Below are 20,147 nucleotides of genomic sequence, written 5' to 3' on the forward strand. Positions count from 1 at the left end.
TGGGCGGCGCTGGCAGGAGGTGACCGCCGTAAAACCATTCTGGGCAGCCCTTGAGGCCGCCCCCTCCCCCAGGCCTGGCGGCCTTGGGCACAGGTCCCCTTCCTCTTACTTGGGCTGCCCTCACTTACCCCGGGGCTTGCTGTCATTTCAGAAATCGCATCCAGACTCTGGGAGCCCATTCAGGGTGGTCTTGGCAGACTCACTGGAGGGGCTCCCCACGTCCTCCTCCAGCCCATTTTACAGATGGACTCGCACAGCTGGTGTCCACCTGAGGCTCACCTGCTGTGGGACCCTCTTGGCCCTGCCAGGGGCGGGCCGGGCCTCCAGCCTGAGCCCACCTAGGAGATCATCCTGGGCCTCCTCAAAGATCCAGCTTTCCAGGGGGGCTGGCCAGGGTCAGGGGACAGAGCCAAGAAGAGAGACCTCGGCCCAGGAGCCCAGTCCCTGAGGCCTCCCTTGTCCATCCTGGCAGGATTCCGCGGAGTGGAGGTCTAAGCCAAGTCTTTGTAGTAATAGCTACGGCTCCACGACGGCCTCGGCTCTGCTGAGGATGAGGAGGGTGGCTCCTGTTACCTAGGAGAGCTCCCGGGGGCACACCCCACCGCCCCCTCCCCAGAGAACCCTTTGCTTTCCTAAGTAGCAAAACCGGCTCAGTGCTGAGTCCGAGGCCGTCTTCAGTGTCCAGGGCCTGCAGCCCGCCCCTCTCTACCAGGGAGGCCCCAGAGGCTCCACCTGAATGCTTGGGCAGGGGAAATTAGTGGAGGCTGAGCTCCCCCCAGGATGGCCGGGGCAGGAAAGCAGCCACATCAAAGCCGGGGAGGGGGCTGGCGCTGCCCGGGACAATCTCCTTTACTGCTGGGAGAACAAGAGGGGCCGGGAGACCTTCACTCCCCTTTGATGGTCCCATTACCTTGGAGGAAGCCCGTCTGTGCCTGCGCCCATCCTCCCTGCCTGGCTCCTCCAGGATCTGCCAGCCCTCCCTACCTCCCTCTCTGCTCCCCGCCCCCAAGGATCTCCGAGCTTTCTCTGGTCTCATTCTCGGTCTTAAGTTAGGGGTCTCCCTGCCCCCCAACTCCCCCAGCTCCTAACTGCAGGATGGAGAAGAGGGGATGTGGGGAACTGAGCTAGGGGAGTTGCCCATCCTCAGATCAACTCATCAACCAACATTTATTAAGCGCTTACCATGTGCCAGGCGCTTTGCTGGGTATTGGGGAGTCTAGGTGAGAAGTCAGCCTAATGAGCATTTATTAAGTGCTTGTTGTATTCCAGGCACTGCAGTAGGTTCCAGGGATGGATCTAAAGAACGAAGCCATTGCTGCTATTGTGTTCTCTTGGGAGAGGCAGCAGGTACATACAAAGTGGGGGAGCTCTGACAGTGCCATTGCTAACTGGGGGGACGAGAGGGATGTTAGAGCCGAGGAGATGCTGCACTTCAAGATGCTGGGACAAAGGTGCCGTGGTGGGAATGTAAGAGACAGAGGGAAGACCGGCTTGGCAGGTCAGCTGCTCTGGTGTAAAGGAGTCTAAAAGCCAAGGAACAGTGGGAGAATAGCCCGGAAGGGAGGGGCCGGGGGTGCTTAGGGCTTAAAGGGCTTTTTGTCCCCTCCTCTCACTTTGCAGGAGACACAGTTGAGGCAGGAAGTGGAATTTGGGGTGCTAAGGGTTCCCTGGCCTGTGCTGAGAGTTCCCTGGCCAGTGTGGGGGGTTCTGCACTTCTCCCACAAAGCTCGTACTTCCTTCGAATCCAGGGTAACTGTGGGCAGGCCCAGGCCTGGGGCTCTCAACTCAGGCAGACCCTGGAGGAGTCCGGTCCGGTTTTCTAGAATGTTTTTGGGGTGGCTGGGGAAGGAATAAGGTGCCATGGACCCACTCCAGGCTGAGCTCTTGGGACCCAGGCCCCGGGGGCTGAGGGAACACAGCAAAGCCCCAAAGCTCAGCCTCTATCCATCCCTGCTCCCGCTTTCCAGGACTCTCCTCAAGGCTTGGGGGCTCAGTTCTTGCTGCAATAGCTCGGGCAGGTCATGTCTCTGGCTCAGTTTCCCTCTTTGTAAAAAAAAAAAAAAGCAACTTGGGTTGGAGAGCTCCTTAGGGCGCCTCTTTCTGTAGAACCAGTGAGGGCCCGGGACAAAAGCCCTTTCCTTTTGCTTGGGTCAGTAAGTTTGGAGAATCTTGACCTGGAAGGGAGGGGCTCACCTGCCGGATCTCTATGGTCAACCCTGGGAATTTTCCTATGTCTCAATCAGTTCCATTCCTCCCTCCCCCCATCCCTGACCCTTACTCTCAAAAGTTAAAACCCACACAGAAGCCCCGCCCAGCAACAGCCTCTGGTTGGGTATGTCTCACTCTGCCCCATGATCCTCCACCTTTCTGCCAGGACTAGGGAGGAATGTTTCATCCTGGGTGTTTTTAAAATTTTGAAAGTTTTTAAAAATTCTAAATGTAACCACTAAATACAGACGGTGCCTGCTACTTTTTTTTTTTTTTTTTTTTTGAGGCTGGGGTTAAGTGACTTGCCCAGGGTCACACAGCCAGGAAGTGTTAAATGTCTGAGACCAGATTTGAACTCGGGTCCTCCTGAATTCAGGACACTGAACCACCTAGCTGCCCAGGTTCCTGGTACTTAATGGACTAGAGAAGGATTGTTCATGAACCTGGGGCTCTTTTGTAGCTGCTGCTTTTCTTTTACAATATATAATAAATTCATTCTATAACTTTAATCTGAGCTTCATTTGGTCTTTATTTCTTGTAAAAATTCAAAAAATGCTTCAGTGACTTCCTTCCCCCCTCTATCCTCTCCTCTCCTTCCCCCTTTTATTCTCTCCCTCCTTCCTCCCTTCTCTTTTCTCCCCTCTCCATCTTCCCCCTCCCTCCCCATCCCTGCCCCCCTTTATCTTCTGGATGCAGAGAACCTGAGCCTGGGAGTCAGTCTTGATCTGTGCCCTTTGGGGCTCTGTGTAGCCATGGGGTGGAGGGTCAAAGCCAGCCATTTACAGCTGAGAACACTGAGCCCTTACTTAGGACCATGAGGTCATTGCTTACAAACTTGGGCCTGTGTGGAAGCCACCCTGTTCCTGCTGTGCCAGCTTTGTGCCAGCCCTGCCCGCTGGGCTCTTCCCAGTCCCCTGCTCTCTCAGCCACTGTTAGTCAGAGACCCTCCCTCCCTGTCTTGTCGTATTGGACCGCAAGCTTCCCGAGGGCAAGGCCTGGCCTGCTGGCTTTTGTTTGTGTCCCGGTGCTCAGTACGGTGCCCGATGCCCGGCTGGCCCTCCTGACTCGCCCTCCGTCTCTGCTTTGGTCCCTTGCACATGCCTGAGATGCTCTTTCTCTCACGTTTTGCCTTTCCTGCATCCTCTGTTCTCTGCTGTGGTTGTTGATTGAGTAGAATCGGGAGGTAATTTCCAGGCCATCCAGGCCTTCCCCTATCCCACTTTTATACAGTAGGAACCTGGGGCTCAGAATGGGTCCCTGACTTGCCCAAGATCACCTAGCTGCAAGTGGCAGAGCAAGATTTGAACTGAGCTCTTCCTACTGCTGTTCTTTGGGGGGATTGGGAGGGGCTAGAACATGGGCCCCGAGAAATGAGTAACATGGACCCCGAGAAATGAGTACATGGAGCCTAGAAAGAAGTAGCCTGAGCATTGGGTGGGCACAAGTAGCTGTACAGTCAGCAGACAAAGCGCTGGACAGCTCCAGGCTGGGGGTGGGGGTGTTGGGGGGCTGCTGAGGAAGGCAGTCCGGGGGTTTGTGTCTTGGAGAATAAAGGGGCCAAGTGAGTCGGAGGGTGTGGGAGGGCGCCCATTCCATGGGCAGGGGCCTAAGCAGGCCACGAGCTTGCTTTTAAGTTATTTTGATGACTGAATTGCAGGATAACTGATTTCCCACGGAGGCCTACCCGATTTATTTCTGTTCCTGTGAAAACCTGGTTCTGCCAGACTCCAAGGGAGGCCATGGCCCACACAAGCCTTAAGAAGCCTGCACTGGCCCACTTCCTCATTTTACAGAAAAGGAGACTGAGGTCCAGTACTTACCCTCCCCCATTGCTCAAGATTCTAGGCCCCAGAGCTGAAGTTTGCCCGAAGGCCCTGGACTCCAGATCTGTGTTCTTTGGGGTGGGGGGACCTGTCTCTGAGGACACAGGAGGGAGGGGGTTTCCTCTGTGGTTCTTCAGTGTCAGTGGAGTGTGCCTGGCCATTGTCTGTCTCACGTCTCTCTCCCTCCCCCTGCCCCTCAATCCCCTCTCCCCTCTCCTTCCCGCCTTCTCTGTCTTTCTTTCCACCTCCCTCCCCCTCCCCAGAGAGTAGGAACCACTGGCTGCCTGGTCCTCCCTTCCCTGCTCCTCCACTGTATTTATAAAACTCTCTTCCTAATTTATTGTTTGTCAAATGAGGATCAAAGACATAGATACATATGTATCTATTTATATCTATATATCTACAGTCCCCCCATACACACACTCTCACACTCACTCATACACACACTCACAACTTTCACACACACTCAACATCCACACAACTTGCACACTCACACTCACTCATACACACACTCACAACTTTCACACTCAACATCCACACAACTTGCACACTCACACTCACACTCATTCATACACACACTCACAACTTTCACACACTCAACATCCACACAACTTGCACACTCACACTCACACTCATTCATACACACACAACTTTCACACACACTCAACATCCACACAACTTGCACACTCACACTCACACTCATTACATACTCACACACACTCATACATACATTCACTCATTCCTCCCCCCCCCCCCCCCCCCCCGTAACCCTCCATGTAAGTGTGGTTGTATTGGCTGTTGTTATTCTTGATATTCTGGGCATTTCCAGCTCCCGGGCCACGTGGGACTTATTCCCAAGGAAGCCCATTTGCCACAGAGATTGGGCTTCCCGCCATTGAGGATCCTCGTGTTTGTAAAACCTCCTTGGCGGCAGCCCCTGCTTCTGCGAGCACCGCTGCCCCCCTGCCGGTGCCAGTTCCCTGCTAACAATGGGGCATTGATGCCACTGGGCCTGGCATTCCCCTTGCTTCCCTCCCAAGTTCTGGGGGAGCTGGAGAGACACCGAGCCTGGGAAGACCCTGATGAGGACGGCCCTCAAAGGAAACACTGCCCCCCTAGAAAGACATAGTTGTTTCCTTGGTGGATTCTGCCATTTGGAAACGAGAGCCCAGTCGGGCCCATGCTTCCTGGGCCTGGTGCATCTCAGTGCCCGGAGGCTGTGGGAGGGCCCTGTGCTTAAGGGCACCGTACTGATTCTTAAGACTAGTGGTACTTTTAAGGCAATTTCTTCATTTCTTTGAACCTCAGTTTCTCCATATGTAAAATGGACTAAGTGATCTCTAAGCTATCCCCTAACTCTACATTTCTAATCCCAGGATTGCTGCAGGAAAACAAAGGCCCAGATAATTTAGTACTTTCATGTATCTGTAGCTTCCCCTTAGTAATTCAGAAAATGGCCCATCCGTGACTTCTCATCCTGTCCAGCTCTTACCTCCTTCCATGAATTCCTTGCAGAAGCCCAACGCCATCCCTTAATGAACCCAAACAAACAAACAAACAAAATATCAAACGAGGTCCATCTGTGATAGAAAAATGTTTCTTCCTCCACCGATTGCATGGAATTTCCATAGAAATCAATATAGAGAACCCTAAGATTTTGTGCTGGGAAAGATGCTACAAATTGATCATGGAGTCCAGCCCCTCAGTTTACACCTTAGCAAACTGAGGGCTAATCAGTCAACCAATCAGAAAACATGTATTGAGTGCCAGGCAGGGGCCAGGGCTACAAAGTCAGGTGTGTCCTCGAGGGGCTTTTGCATTCCCCAGAGAGGGGAGTTCTTTGGGAAAAGCCAAGCAGCAGTTTGGGGGCCTTCACCAGCCTTGCTGGGGACAGTCAGTCCCGAGTGTCTCCAGCAGAAGAGCAGCATCCTGGGCCTCCAAAGAGCGTTTCCCATTTCGGGGACATGGAGAGTCCACAAGGTTTTATTTTGTTAGTGACATTAAAAATACAGTGTAATTCTGTGTGTGTTCAGGAGTCTCAACAAAAACTTCCTCACTCCCACTCTGAGGGGGTTTTACATTATCTTTTATTTTCTCTTGTTACTCTGTGATCCTTGAAAAAATCTCACACTATAATGGAAAGACCTTGTCAATCAATCAACAAGAATTTTTGGAACACCTACTATGTGCTGTGTACATGCTAAGGGCTTTATAAATATTAACTCATTTAATCCTCACAAGAACCTTGGGAGATAGGTCTATTATTCCCATACTATCCTTGAAACTAAATGAGTATCTGAGGCTGGATTTGAATTCTCATCTTTCAAAGAAAAATAAAAGACAGAACTTGAATTGACCTAGATGGCTGCTGTATACCAACTTGTAGCATCCCTTTTTCCATCCCAAATCAGGGATGAATTTTTTTTTAATCTTTTGATGAACATGATAGAATGGTGTTAGGTTCTTACTAAGTGCTAAGTTGGTACTTAACAATTCTCTAGTTCCGGCCTTTACTGGGAGTTTTACTTGTGAACTCCTGGGGAGGAGCAAGTTCATTGGTTGAAGTAATTTTTCCCAGAAGCCCTTGCGTTATCCCACACCCATTCTCTGGGAGGATAAAAGAGGGCCTCGCTCTAGAGATAGAGAGTCTCTGTTCTAGGTCAGAGTTAGAGCGGCTCTCTGGAGGAGAGAGAGTCTCTTGTTTGGACCAGACTTGAGGCAGCTCTCTGGAGGAAGAAGTCTCTCCTCTAGACCAGAGAGCGATCGGCAGAGAGCCCGGCACGGTGCCTGGTAGACAGCAGGCTCTTAATAAGTGCTTGTGGGTTAGTGGATTGCCCTGTGATCTTGTTAACCCGGGCACCCTGACCCCCTCGAGGCCTTCTCATTCAGTCCAGTTTGGTCCTTGGAGGGTCACCCAACCCTACATGGTTAGTGACATAGGGAAATGGACGCAGCAACGGGTAGATGTCCTCCCGCAGGTTCCCAATTTTTCCTGCTCAGAAACTCCCTCTGCTTCTGCATCTGCCTTTCTATTTCCCCATCTCTGCCCTTTGCTTCATAAATCTTGCCGGTGACCTTTGTTCAAAGCCAGAAAATCCAGTTGCTCTGCCTACATGGCGCACTCGGGAGATTGTCAACACCTGAAGCCACAGACTGCTCTTGTTCTTATAAAGGGATTTTGTTCAATGTGGTAAGATTATAAAAACGGGCGGACTGAGGGAGGGGGGCCGATGCCCCCAGCCCGCCCTTTGTGGGGCTCCATCCAGGTGATGCGTTATTAGGTTGGCCTGCCCTTTTTTCCCCCTCTCCTTGTCTATTTTTGGCTTTCTTTGATTAATTTCATGTTGTAGGGGTTAGTAATGGGGAAGGCACTGGACTGGCTCCAGATGGAAATATATTTTAAAAGACTGTACATGTAGAAACTCTATCAGATTACTCGCTGTCTCGGGGAGGGGAGAGGTACGGGAGCAGGAGACAGAAAAAAATGTGGAAGTCAGAGTCTTGCAGAAGTGAATGTTGAAAACCATATTTCTGTGAAATTGGAAAAAATAAAATCATATTTTACAAATGAAAAAAGAAAATGCGCGATGCATTTGTAACAGTGGCTGGAAATACGTTCTCTGTATGTTTCTGGAAGGCAGTACGTTGGTTATGGGACATCCACAGTCGGAAATGACTAAGATAATGAAGGGTAGACAGGGGAGCTCTATGGTGGCTTGCAGCAACACTCCCGTTACCCACTCCCCAAAGGTGACATACCGCTACCAGAAAAAAAGGCGTGAAACCACGTATTTTAATGAGCACCAAATTCAGCGCAGAATGATCATGCTGACAACCGAGAGATTTCCAAAGGCAGGGTTTTTAAATGGATCCAAAATTTTGTCAAGTTTTCCAAAGTTTGTTTAGAGTGAAGTTTCTCATAAGGTCACACACAGATTTCAGGCACTTCCTTTCTTCCCAGTGAAAGATCTCGGATAAACACCGGAAGTGTCCAGGGTTATCAGGCTGACCTTGAAATCATCATTATAAGAGCCACCTTTTGGTCCATATTATCTCACTGATGCTCCTTGGCACCCTAGGGGGTTTGTGGGCAGGCCGAGGTGGTGAGCTCAGGGCCTGAGGGCAGAGGACTCTGGGAGGGCCCTCTCTGCCACAAGGGCCAGCCTTGAGATGGGCGCTCCCTGTGGGGCTCCCTGCCAGGTGTCCCGCTCAGGCCGCGTGACCCCGGGCAGGCCTCAGTTTCCCCGCCTGTGAGAGGCGGAGTTGGCGGAATTTGGGGCGTCCCTCCCCGGGTCGGTGGGTCCCCTCGCCCTCCCGGAGGCTTTGGTTAAGTGTGCCCAAGGTCACCGCGGCGTCTCCCGGCCGCCCTCCCACCTTACCTGGCACGGAGCAGAGGGTTTTCATTATTTTCGGGTGAGCGCTCGCGGCAGATGCTGACAGCCAGCAGCTGCAGAGAGTCCCGGTGATTTGTAAGGGCCGCTCATCGCTGGCCGGTAATTGCCTGGTGGCACGTTGTCACTCAGAGTCTTGTCCTGCTCCGCCGGAACAAGGTAAAGGTCAGTTCAAAGAAAGAAGGGAGCGCGCTCGGCCGCAGAGGAAAAGCGGATCTTCTGCAGAGGCTCCCCCGGCCTTCCCGGCCCCACCCTCTGCTGGGAATCCGGAGCTGCGGGGCGCCAGGAGCTCCCCTCCGCACTCCCCGAGAGCCCTCGGAGGGCCGGCTCCAGCTCCCGTGGCTCCTCAGCCTCAGTCTCCTCGTCTGCAAAATGGGGTTAAGAAAGCTTGCACTAACCTCCCCAGGGGGACTCCGGCACCTTTGATGTGCTGCAGAAATGCTTTGTTCTGGTGGCTTCTGGTCTGGCTTTGCTTTTCCCAGGGCCGTCGGGGAGATTTCATTTCTCATGGATATAAGAGCAGGACCTTGCCTACCCCAACTGGCCGGGAACTTTTCTTTCTTTCTTTCCTTCCTTCCTTCCTTCCTTCCTTCCTTCCTTCCTTCCTTCCTTCCTTCCTTCCTTCCTTCCTTCCTTCCTTCCTTCCTTCCTTCCTTCCTTCCTTCCTTCCTTCCTTCCTTCCTTCCTTCCTTCCTTCCTTCCTTCCTTCCTTCCTTTCTTCTTTCCTTCGTTCCTTTCTTCCTTCCTTCCTCACTTTCTTTCTCTTTCTCTTTCTCTCTCTCCCTCTTTCCCTCCCTTCCCCTTTCTCTCCCATCTCTCTCTTTCTCTTTATGTCTGTTTCTCTCTGTGTCTCTGTCTTTTCCCCCTTCTTTACCTCCCCCCCTTCCTTCCTTCCTTCCTTCCTTCCTTCCTTCCTTCCTTCCTTCCTTCCTTCCTTCCTTCCTTCCTTCCTTCCTTCCTCCTTCTCTCTCTTTTTTTTTCTCCCTTCTCCCTACCTCCCTCTCTCCTTTCCTTCCTTCCTTCCTTTTAAAAAAATTGTATATTCTCAGGACTTTTACAGCTTAAAACATAAACAAGAAACCCAACAACAGTGGTTACATCTCAGTTGTGAAATACCATTAGGCATCTTGGTCATTAGTAGCTTCTTTGTTTTGAGGGTTCAAAGTGTAGCTTCTTATCTACCTAAGAGGTGGTGGGGTACAGTGGAAAGAGGACTTAAGTTCCACTCCCGGTGTGCAATCTGCCAATTCTGTGACTCGGGCAAATGGAGTAGCTGCTCTGGGCCTCACTTTCCACACTTGTAAAAGGAGTGTGTTTGATGAGATGCCCTCTTGGGTCTCTCCGGTTATAAATCTGTGATCTGTGATTTCATTGTCCTCTTCCTGTCATATTTCTTTTTCTTATTTTCACTGTCTGGATTTCAGACACAAATTTGCATCAGAGGGCACCTAGTTTAATTTCCTCAGTTGCTTTAAAGGTGAGTTTTAAGCCCCTGTTCAGTGACCATTTAACAACTTCTCCTGGATTCCAAGAGAGTATTTAGAATTTGGAAATATTCAATTCCCCAAACACTGATGTAAAACACTTTGTACAGCAAAGACTTGATCCCAAAGCCATAAACAAAGCAGAATAGAAGACAGTTTGATGACAAATCCAAACAGAATACCATCTAAGGTAGGAGAGGATGCTTACTTTTTTCCCCTCTATAAACAATAAACTTATAATCATCAATAAAAATAGTTGGTTAAATAAACATTTAAAAGGAAGGGCAAAATCTTGCCCCCAAAATACTTAGCCTTTAATAAGTAGAAACAACAAATTAACAAATAAAGAAATCTTGCTTTGCTTAAAAAAATTTTTTTTTTAAAGAAAGAAAATGTCATTGTTTAAATAATAGTGATAAAATATTTTAGTTTGCCCTTTTCTGGCTTAGGTCCCAAGATTTTCCACCCAGCCCTTCTTTTCTCCTATCATTTCTTCTTCATCTAATCAGCAGGTCAGTGGGTGTCCAGGTCTGGCTGGCTCTACTGATTTTGCTCCAGACTTCTTGTAGCAAAGGACTCTTGATCTTGCAACAATCTTAGAGAACATCAAAAAGGCTTCAGTGGGAGGGCAGTGCTTGATTCTGCCTTAAAGGAGAGAATGGAGGAGAGTCTGCCATTTTGTCTCATCAGAAAACCCTCAGGGAGACAGTTTGGCAGAGGGGATGGGGTGACTCAAGAAGTCCTGGATTCAGATCCTACCTCAAACACTGGCAGTGTAACGCTGGGCAATTTGACATCTGCCTCAGTGTCCTCATCTGAAAAACAAGAAAAAACAAATTCACCAGCTTCTGAGGTCCCTTCTAACCTTTAACTCTGTGATCCTATGGGGCTGTCCATTTGACTATAACTATGTGAGGTTCCTTGACTCAGCAGAAGGGACAATATTTTCTTTTGAAGTTAAGGCTAAAAATAAGGGGATTGATTATTCTTGTGGACTGGCCTATTAAAAGAGAGACCACGCTGATTTTTCTGAGAAAACATGTATCCCATTTCCTCCCCTTCTTCAGGAATGAATTGTAGGCCTCCAACTCCCTATCTGTACCTTTGACACCTACCCCCAGATTGCTGTCATCTCTGTTTACATCCCTGCCGCCATCAGCTCTCTCCCAATCCTGGATCGACACCGATTATTTGTGAATCATGTTTCCCAAGAAGCCAGAGGCCTGGCCCCCCAGAGTTGTCCTTCATTCAGTCATTCAAAGCCTTTCTTCCTTTCTTTCCTTCATCTACAACTGAAGTTGTGTTTGGAATAACAGATGGGGGGCACTGTCATCTCATTGTCATACCAATTGTTCATTGTTCTGAGAAGGGCACATCATAATTCATTAGCGATAATTATTCCCTGGACGCTGCCTGTACTTCGTCACCCAACTGCTTCATTAACTTGGGAGCGGGTCTCCCATTCTGGCGGCTCCAATCAATGAAGATATATTTAGAATGTACAAGTGGATGCTATTAGTTACAATATATTAACTGCCTAATTTAAAATAAAAAAGGCGATCTTTATGAAGGGCAATTAACCACTAAGTGTAATTGATAATTCATATACCTGCGATTAGGAAAGACAAATAATAAGAAAGAAATGAATGACCCACGTTATTGGAGAAGACATTGCCAGCCCCTTGAGGAGGGTTAGCTCTCGGGGCTTTGGCTGACACCCATTTCTTACGGGATCGCGCCTGTCAGAGGCAGGTTCCACAGCTCCACTAGACAATGACTTTTCCTCCCAACTTTTAGAAAATGTTCATTGTTTTGATCAAATGAGATAACATTAGCACAGCGCCTAGCACCCATCAGAAGTCACAGAAAGGTTAGCTGGAATTGTTATTATTTAAATCTGACCTAATTTTGAAAAAAATTAAAGAATGCAAGCTTTGTGTTTGTGGGTGTACATGTGAGTGTGTGTCTGTGTGTGTGTGCATGCCTGCGCATACATGTACACGTGGTACCTATCATCAGTCTTTGGAGATGTAGCAATAGATGTAGCAACAATCATAATAATTGTAATAATAATAATAACTCGTTTTATGATCTTTTGGGAATACTTCCAAATTGCTTTCTTTTTTTTTCCTCCTGAGGCAGTTGGGGTTAAGTGACTTGCCCAGGGTCACACAGCTAGGAAGTAATAAGTATTTGAGACCAGATTGAACTCAGCTCCTCCTGACTTCAGGATTAGTGCCTTATCCACTGCACCACCTTGCTGCTCTCAAATCGCTTTCTTAAATGGCTAAATGAGTCCATAGCCTCACCAACAGTGTAACAGTATACCTGTTTTCACATAGCTCTTCCAGATTTATAATTTTCATTTTTTTATTAACTTTGCCAATCTGAGAAATGTGAGGTGGTTACTTCAGAATTGTTTTAATTTATATTTCTCTAATTTTTTTAGGGCTCTTGGTAGCTTCTCTTTCTTCCTAATCAATTGAAAAATGACTCATTTTTATTTTGTTTCATATATAATATTAAAAAGGTGACCTTTATCTGAGAAATTTGCTGCAAATATTTCCCCCCATTTCCTGTTTCTCTTCTAATTTTACTTTCAATGGTTTTGCATGTGCAAAACATTTTTAATTTTACGGAATCAGAATTGTCCAATTAATTCCTGTGAAGCTCTCTAGCTCTTGTTTCATTATGGACCCTTCCACAGATTTACAGGGATGATTTGTTGATTCATCTAATATTCTAAATCATGTACCTGTTTCAACTTTATTTTGGTATTAGTGTGAAACAGGGCCTGTACCTAGTTTCTGCCAGGTTACAGTTTTCCTAACAGTTTTTGTCAGATAGTGACTTCTTGCCCCAGTAGCTGGGATCTTTAGATTGATACACTAGATTGCTGTGCTCCTTTGCATCTTTATACTGTGTGCTTATTTCAGTGATTCATCTCAATGTTTCTTGTCCAGTATCTAGTTGTTTTGATGATTATGACTTTGCAGGAGAGTTTGAGATCCTGATACCACTAAGTCTCCTTCCTTCCTACTTTTTTTTTTGTCATATTCTTTTTTGAAAATAGTACAGAGGCAGACTTCATCCTTGTCCCAGAATGAGTCCATTGGGTCCAGAATAATAACACACACACACACACACACACACACACACACACACACACACACACACACACACATATATATATATATATATATATATATATATATATATATATATATATATATGATGATAAATTAAATCAAGATTATGGAACTTCAGAATTCATATCATCTGAGAACTAGAGCAGAAAGAGACCTTAGAGGCCATCTAGTCCAACCCCCTCATTTGACAGATAAGGAAATTGAGGCTCTCTATGATTTGCCAAATGTCTCACAGCTGTGAGCAGCACTATTTATGTCAGAGAGCCTTTGTGGTGCAAGAGGAGATTGTGCAAATGTTATTTTATTGCTTAGGAAACTTAACCCTCAGTCAGCAAGCATTGATTAAATGCTTACTGTATACTAGGAACTGTGCTAAGTGCAAGGGATCCCAAGGGAGGACAGAGGAGGTCCCTGCCCTCCAAGATGGCAGAGATGAAACCCAAAGGTTTTTCAGAGCAGTGGAGGCGCTGAGTTGGACCAGGGCTTTGGAAGGCCCATCTGGTGTGCTCTGGCCAGAACTCCCTGCTGTAATTAAGTGTATATTTGCAGCTGTCCTTTATGAAAAGTGAACACAAATCCTTACAGCTTTAGTCTTCCTTCATCCAGCACTTCCCAGTTCTAAGGGCTTTTCAGAGGGATGGAGCAGGTGTCTTTCCTCTGCTCCCCTCGGTGATCCAATAAACCTGTCATTTAACTGGTTAGCATTTAACTTAGTTCCATCTGCAGAGCCTAGCACACAGTAGGCACTTAAATGTTTACTGATGGATGGATGGATGGATTCTGTGGCTGTATGGAAGATGGTTCTGGGTTCTAAGAGGAACTGGCGGTCCCGAGGTTTAAATTTCATCTCATCCTCCAAGCCATAATCACACGTGTGACATTTCCACTGGTTTTCTCTCCCCTCTGCCCAATCTCCCAACAGGATCAAGCAGTCAGGCCTGAAGCTGCGGTTCTGCACGAATGAATCCCAGAAGTCTCGGGACAAGTTTGTGGGATTACTTCAGCGTTTGGGATTTGATATCTCAGTGAATGAAATCACTTCTCCTGCCCCGGCCGCTTGCCAGATTCTGAAGGAGCGAGGTCTGCGGCCCTACCTGCTGGTTCATGACGGTAAGCCTGCTCTCTCTTCCCTGAACCTGAGGAAGTTCACTAGGAGAGGGAGGATTTATTCTGGTTGGGCCAGTTTTCAGTCCTCGGGGACATCCGGTTGTGTGGTCAGCCCATGGAAGTGTTTTATGCAGCTCCTTCTGAGACTTCCAGAAATAACACTCCTGAATGAGGCCCAACAGGCTCTGCCTTGGGATTGTGGCTGCCCAGAGGAATGTCTCCATATTTTAAGTCTTTCTGTCAACTTATCTGTCCATCCAACTTTGTCTCGTCTCCCCATCCATCCTTCTCTCAATCTATCCATCAATTGTTTATTATCTACTCTTCCATCCAAAGTTCACAGGGATTTCCTGATCCCCTCCAGTAATAAGTTTGAGGAATTGTAGAGACACATAAACATTCTCCCTTTTCTTACTAGCTGGTTGAGTCTGACATTTAACCCCTGTTTATTCTAATAATGACAGTCTCTTCCTCATATGTGAGGAATCAGGCAAGGCAGTGACTGTAAAGCACTTAGCACATAGTAGGTGCTGTGTGACTTGGTTATTGCTGATGGTAATCATAGACTGAAGTAAAGAGGAGGCTAGGCTTACATGCTTGGTTTCCACCATTGATTCAATTTGGTTGAGCAAACACTTGATCAAAGTCGAGGAGGCTCATAGGGTCCTAGAAGTGGTGGGGAAGGAAGGGGAAGAGCAGAAAACAAGCATTTATATAGCTTCAGCCTATTTTTTAAGCAATTGTTTTCTCCTTTGATTCTCACAATAACCCTGCAAGATAGCTGTGTTATTATCTCCATTTTGTAGATAGAGAGATTAAGTGACTTATCCAGGTCATGCAATATCTCAACTCAGGCCTTCCTAACTCCGGGCCTAGAGCTCTACCCTCTTCCTGCATGCTCTCTCTGGAGGCAGCTGGGTTGAAGGGACCTCAGTGGCCCCTCCTCCTCTTCCCACATTTGACATATGAGAAAACAAAAACTCAGGGTCTTACAAGTGAATGATGATCAGGGAAAAGCTTTGAATTCAGGTCCTTTGGCTCCCAAATTAATGTTCCTTCTATTATATCTGGAATTGGAAGGTGATTTAGGAAAAGCACACTAGTTAATCAAAAAAGAAAGATAATTCTCTGTAGAAAATTAAGAAAAAATAGTTCTGTTGAGTTGCATTATCCCACGCCCATTCTCTGGGAGGATAAAGAGGGCAGCTCTGGAGGAAAAAGGGAGTTGTTTCTGGACCAGACTTGAGGCTGCTCTCTGCAGGACGGGAAGTCGGGAAGTCAGGAAGTTGGCTCTGAGAGATTTGAGTTGACACAGCAGATCTCCTCCCAGAGAGTAGACAGCACGTTACATCCCCCCAATCATGGGAGGCCATTTTTTGGTCACTAGATATTATTGGGTTTCTTGAGAGCCCTTGCTCTCAGCAATAAGCACTGGTTGAATATGGTTCCCTAAGGAAAAGAAGAGTTGATTTATCAAAAAGAAAAAGGGGAAGGTTGTACAGTTCTGTTCTCTAAGTGTGATGTAATAAGAACGATAAGTAAACTAATGCAATAATAATTAATGTGTGTTTAATAAAGTGTGTCTCTTTGCCTGCTATCTTACAGTTATTAGTCCCACTGGTGATTGGAGCACCAGGTAGAGCATTCCCCCAAATAAATAATATAAGCTCCTGACCACTCCAGTCATTCATATTTTACACTAAACACTGAGTATATGTGTGTGAGAGAGAAGCCAGTGGCCCTTTCTCATCCCAGGGATGGAGGAGGGTTCATTTTCATACAGAGTGCTTTGCCAGTGACCTTTGGTTTTTCAGGGTCGATTGATCCACTGTAAATTTTGGTTGGGAGCCAGCCTTAGCTTCAGCGGCAGATGTCAGTGACTCAGCCCTTTTGGACTGTTGGAAGCTCATGAAGAGGCCCCGGATCTCAGGCCGGACCTTGGCTGTCCCCAGTCAGAAGGTGGTCCTTTTGTCAATGAGTTGTGTGAAAAGATGTTCTTAGAGTTCAGAGAAAACGCCTTTTCCCCCAAGTAACTCAGTTTCCTAAAAAGGAATCTTGGAAGCCTAGTTCTAGGACTGGAAGGGAATTCAGAGGTTCTCTAGTCCAATACCTTCATTTTACAGATCAGGAAACTGAGGCCCAGAGAGGGGAAACTACTTGTCTAAGGCCAGTATATAGGCTCATAGCTTTAGACGAAGGAGAGATCTGAGAGTCCATTTCCGGTTTTTACAGGAGACTCTGAGGTTCTAGATAGTGTCGCCATCTTTATGTTTTCAGAGAAACTCTTAGCTTCTAGAATAGGCAGGAGCAAACCTAGTGACGAGGAAGTGGTATTAGAAACTGGCTTTTAGTGTTTTGTTTCTAACCACAAAAGACTAAATATAACCCCAGCATATATACCAAGCTGAAGGATTTGGGGGAGATTGGGACCCTTTATTTTCACCACTGTTCCCACTGGAAATGGGGAAAACCCAGTCATGAGACAAGCAAGAGATTTGGCCACGTTGATGGGTTGGCCATGCCAGGCTGGAGGCTTTTTGGATTTCTAGGCCAAGAATCCTCAGTCATATTGGGAGATCGGTAGAGAATCAGGAAATGATTCTTCTTTCTTAGCTTCAATGACTCTGGGAACCTGGTTTCTCTACCTACAAAAATGGCCTTACTTGTGTGAGGCAATGGCTCCAAAAGCCCTAGAATGGATGAATACCCTGAAAAAAACGGTATTTTCATTTAGATTTTCATCCGGCCGCCAGCTCTCTGAATGCTCACGGCACTCCAGAACGCTCAAGGCCTTTCCAAATCTGCACTCTGTCACTCAGGCCGTGGCTTTGGTTTCAGCAGCACGTTGTTGTCTGCCCAACTTGCTGATAGAAACATGAAAAAGCGCAGCTCTCTGGGGGCTCCGCTGGAGACCCCTCCCCCACGGCCACAGACCCAGTCCCGGCTCCCTGGACGTGCTCCCTGACCCAGCTCTGACTAACCATGTCCTTGTCTGATCTCTTCATCTTTTCCCAGGATAGCTTGGGGTCTTTGCTGACATCCCCCTGGATTGTGTTCCCAGTGATGGCCTGACGGCTCAGTCAGGGTAATCCCAAGGGGGGGCGGGGTCAGGCTAGCACCGCCATGGCCGCTTCCTTCTCCAGGCATGCCCTGAGCACCCCTTCAGTAAGACAAGCTGGCTGCCCTGTGTGTCAGAGCCTTTGTGCGGGTCGGGCAGTTCTGGGCAGATGACTCCAGCTCCCCACCATCTTCCCAAAGGCCCCGGCACTGGCTCGGTCTCCCCACTTCCAGGTTTTTTCAGTCCTTTAGAATGCCGTTCAGGGTCAGCAAGGGCAGCTCCCTTACTATCTCCCCACTCCCATTGGGCAGCAGCTGGGAGCCATTTTCTCCTGATCTTTCTTGGGCCCAAAATCTTTCTGTCCAACTCAGGACCAGAAGCTCCCTGGGACCTTGTCTGGTGGCTGCCATCGTTGTCCTAGCCAGCCTGCACGGCAGCAAGCCACGCCCTGTGCCAGAGCGCCCTCTCCCTGCTCCCCAGGGCTCCCCCTGGGACTCCTCCCTGCTTGTCTGTGCCCTGTGTCGGCTCCCCCATTAGAATGGAAGCCTTCTGAGGGTGGGACTGGGATCGTGTCTCCATGGCAGCTCAGTCCTGGCCCGTGCTTAGTCAGCGCTTCTTGACTGGCCAGTGACCCGTCCTTTCCTGTCCTCTTATTTTCCCTGGATAAATCTCTTCTCCCTGAAGATCCATCCGTCCTCATCCGCAGGAGCTTTGCTCACCAACCTGAGCTCACGCTGACCTTTAATACTTTGGATGCTCCTCTAACTCTTCTAAAAATTATTTTTGCATTCGCTTTTTTGCATTTAGAACATTTTTGAGTTTCAAATGTTCCCCCTCCCTCAGCTCCTCCCCCACACGCATTGCGGCCCGGTGGTTAGCGAGCTAGGCTTGGAGGAGGCAGGAAGAGCTGGGTCTCACTTTGGATCCTGACTGGCTCTGCGACCCGGGCAGTCACTAAACCGGACCGAGCCTTTTCTCATTGGTAAAAGGGCCGTCGTAACAATCTCTTATAACACAGAGGGGATAATGGCCGCCAGGGCTCAAGTGGTCAGGCCTAGGGATTCCCTCTCACGATCACAGGCCCCGTGAGTCAGCGAGGGCGCTATCTCTTCCCTGGCTCTTGCAGGAGCTGTTGGGCAGTGACCACTAGGAGTCACCGTCCCCTGCAGGGGCAGCCCCCCGCGCCACATGCAGACTCCTTTCCGGCTGCTTGTCTGTGGTCCGGCTTTGCTTTTTGGACAGCGCCTGAGAGCCCTGGGAAGAGGCCACAAGGGGAGCTGGCGACGGCTAGCCTTAGCCGCTCCTTATCCAGACCGGCCCCTCTTCTCTGCTTCCAGATGTCCGCTCTGAATTCGAGGGGATGGACACCTCGGACCCCAATTGCGTCGTCATCGGAGATGCCGGGGACGGCTTTTCTTACCAGAGTATGAACGAGGCGTTCCGGGTCCTCATCAGTCTGGAAAATCCGGTCCTTCTGTCCCTGGGAAAAGGGTAAGTTGTCCCAAGGTGTCTCTAAGAGCTATGAGGGTGAGGCAGCCAATAGACCTCGGGGCCAGGAACGGCCAGGTTCAGCCCCCGCTTCTGACCCAGACGGGCTGTGTGACCCCTGGTGCTTCCGTCACACCCCCAGGCTTAGGGAATGAGGATTTTTGTCTTTCTGTGTGTCCGGAGCCTGGCCTCAAGTCAGCACCAGTGGGGCTTCCTGAACGCCACTGACTGATGGCCGCAGATGGCCTCCAAGCCTGAACGAGCAGGGTCTCAGTGGACCGCGGAGTTTGGCCAAGGACCAGCCTGTGTCTGGAGCGGCCGGCCTCGCCTAGGAATTTCCTGATTTCTGGAAAACCAGTTACTGTCACCAGGGAGGGGATGGGTCTTGGGGGGAGTACCGGGCGGTAGAAGCTGGAGTCACAAAGGGGACCTGAACCTCCTTCCATGCTACTCAGAGTCTCAGAACACCGGCTTCTTCTTGTATACTCCTGGGACAGGGAGCTCATTACGGGCAGCCTCTTCCACACTCCTAGTCTTCAGGAAGTATAGTGTACTGAGGTTGACCTCCCCGGAGCTTTCCCCCACTGGATCTGCTTAGTAGAAAATGCAATCAGAGTTTAACGTGCCTGGAGGACCTAGTGGCAGAGTCTCCGCTTCGGGGGGGGGGGGGGGGGGGCCCAAAGCCAGCCATTTCTCATCGAGAGGTTCCTCTCCCCAAGTACTGAAAGCCCTCGATGGCGTGGCTAACCATCCGGAGTGGTGAGAGGCCTAAAGGGAGGGGGAGTCAAAGGGGGTCTGGAGAAGCAGGCGCAAGGCCAGCTCACCCCTTCTTGGCTGTGGGCAAAGCTCTTGGGTGATGGGGATGATGGTGGTGATGATGGTGATGGTGATCCGGGTCAGTTTACATTTAAAAAGCTCTCGAGGCTTTCAAGCATTGCTCAGATCTTATTTGATCTGTCTGAGTCTCAGTTTCCTCCTTTGTCACATCAGCGAAGGATGATGGGGGAAGTGTTTACAAGAGTTTCCGTGCTCTCCCATGTAATTCTGGGGCCGTCCTCGTTAAAACAAAGGCGGACCGGCCTGCGTGTTTTACCCGTGTTCTATTTGGCCTTCGCTCTCTGCTCTCCTCTCATCATAAAGTCAGGGAGATGTGGGGAGTTTCTGAGGATGCAGCTGCCCCTAGAGGCCGTGGTCATGGGGGTGCGTCTTCAGGTCCAGAACACCTGGTTTCTACCTCTTTCTAAACACTGGCTTTGTGATCCTGAGCAGCCAACCTCCACTTGCCTTGGTTTCTTCATCTGTAAAATGGGGATCATAATAGCCTTGTAGGATTGTGGTGAGGATCGAATGAGATAACATTGCAAAGCACTTTGCAAACATTTGGCTCTAGTATTATTGTTATGATTAAGAGTGCTTCTCCCCGATCGAGGGTTAAATAT

The 20,147-nt window shown here is 48.8% G+C and overlaps 1 protein-coding gene across 3 annotated transcripts in view; it reads left to right on the top strand.

Annotated features, from left to right (window-relative positions):
• Positions 1 to 20,147, top strand: part of LHPP (phospholysine phosphohistidine inorganic pyrophosphate phosphatase) — a 145,271-nt gene that overhangs the window by 3,167 nt on the left and 121,957 nt on the right. For all 3 annotated transcript variants that reach the window (XM_074297121.1, XM_074297122.1, XM_074297123.1), the window contains exons 2-3: positions 13,978 to 14,165; positions 18,558 to 18,711. In XM_074297121.1, the coding sequence (XP_074153222.1) occupies positions 13,978 to 14,165; positions 18,558 to 18,711 (342 nt within the window). The remainder of the gene's footprint in view (positions 1 to 13,977; positions 14,166 to 18,557; positions 18,712 to 20,147) is intronic.

This window comes from Sminthopsis crassicaudata, chromosome 2 (assembly GCF_048593235.1).
Source record: "Sminthopsis crassicaudata isolate SCR6 chromosome 2, ASM4859323v1, whole genome shotgun sequence".
Lineage (NCBI taxonomy): Eukaryota > Metazoa > Chordata > Mammalia > Dasyuromorphia > Dasyuridae > Sminthopsis > Sminthopsis crassicaudata.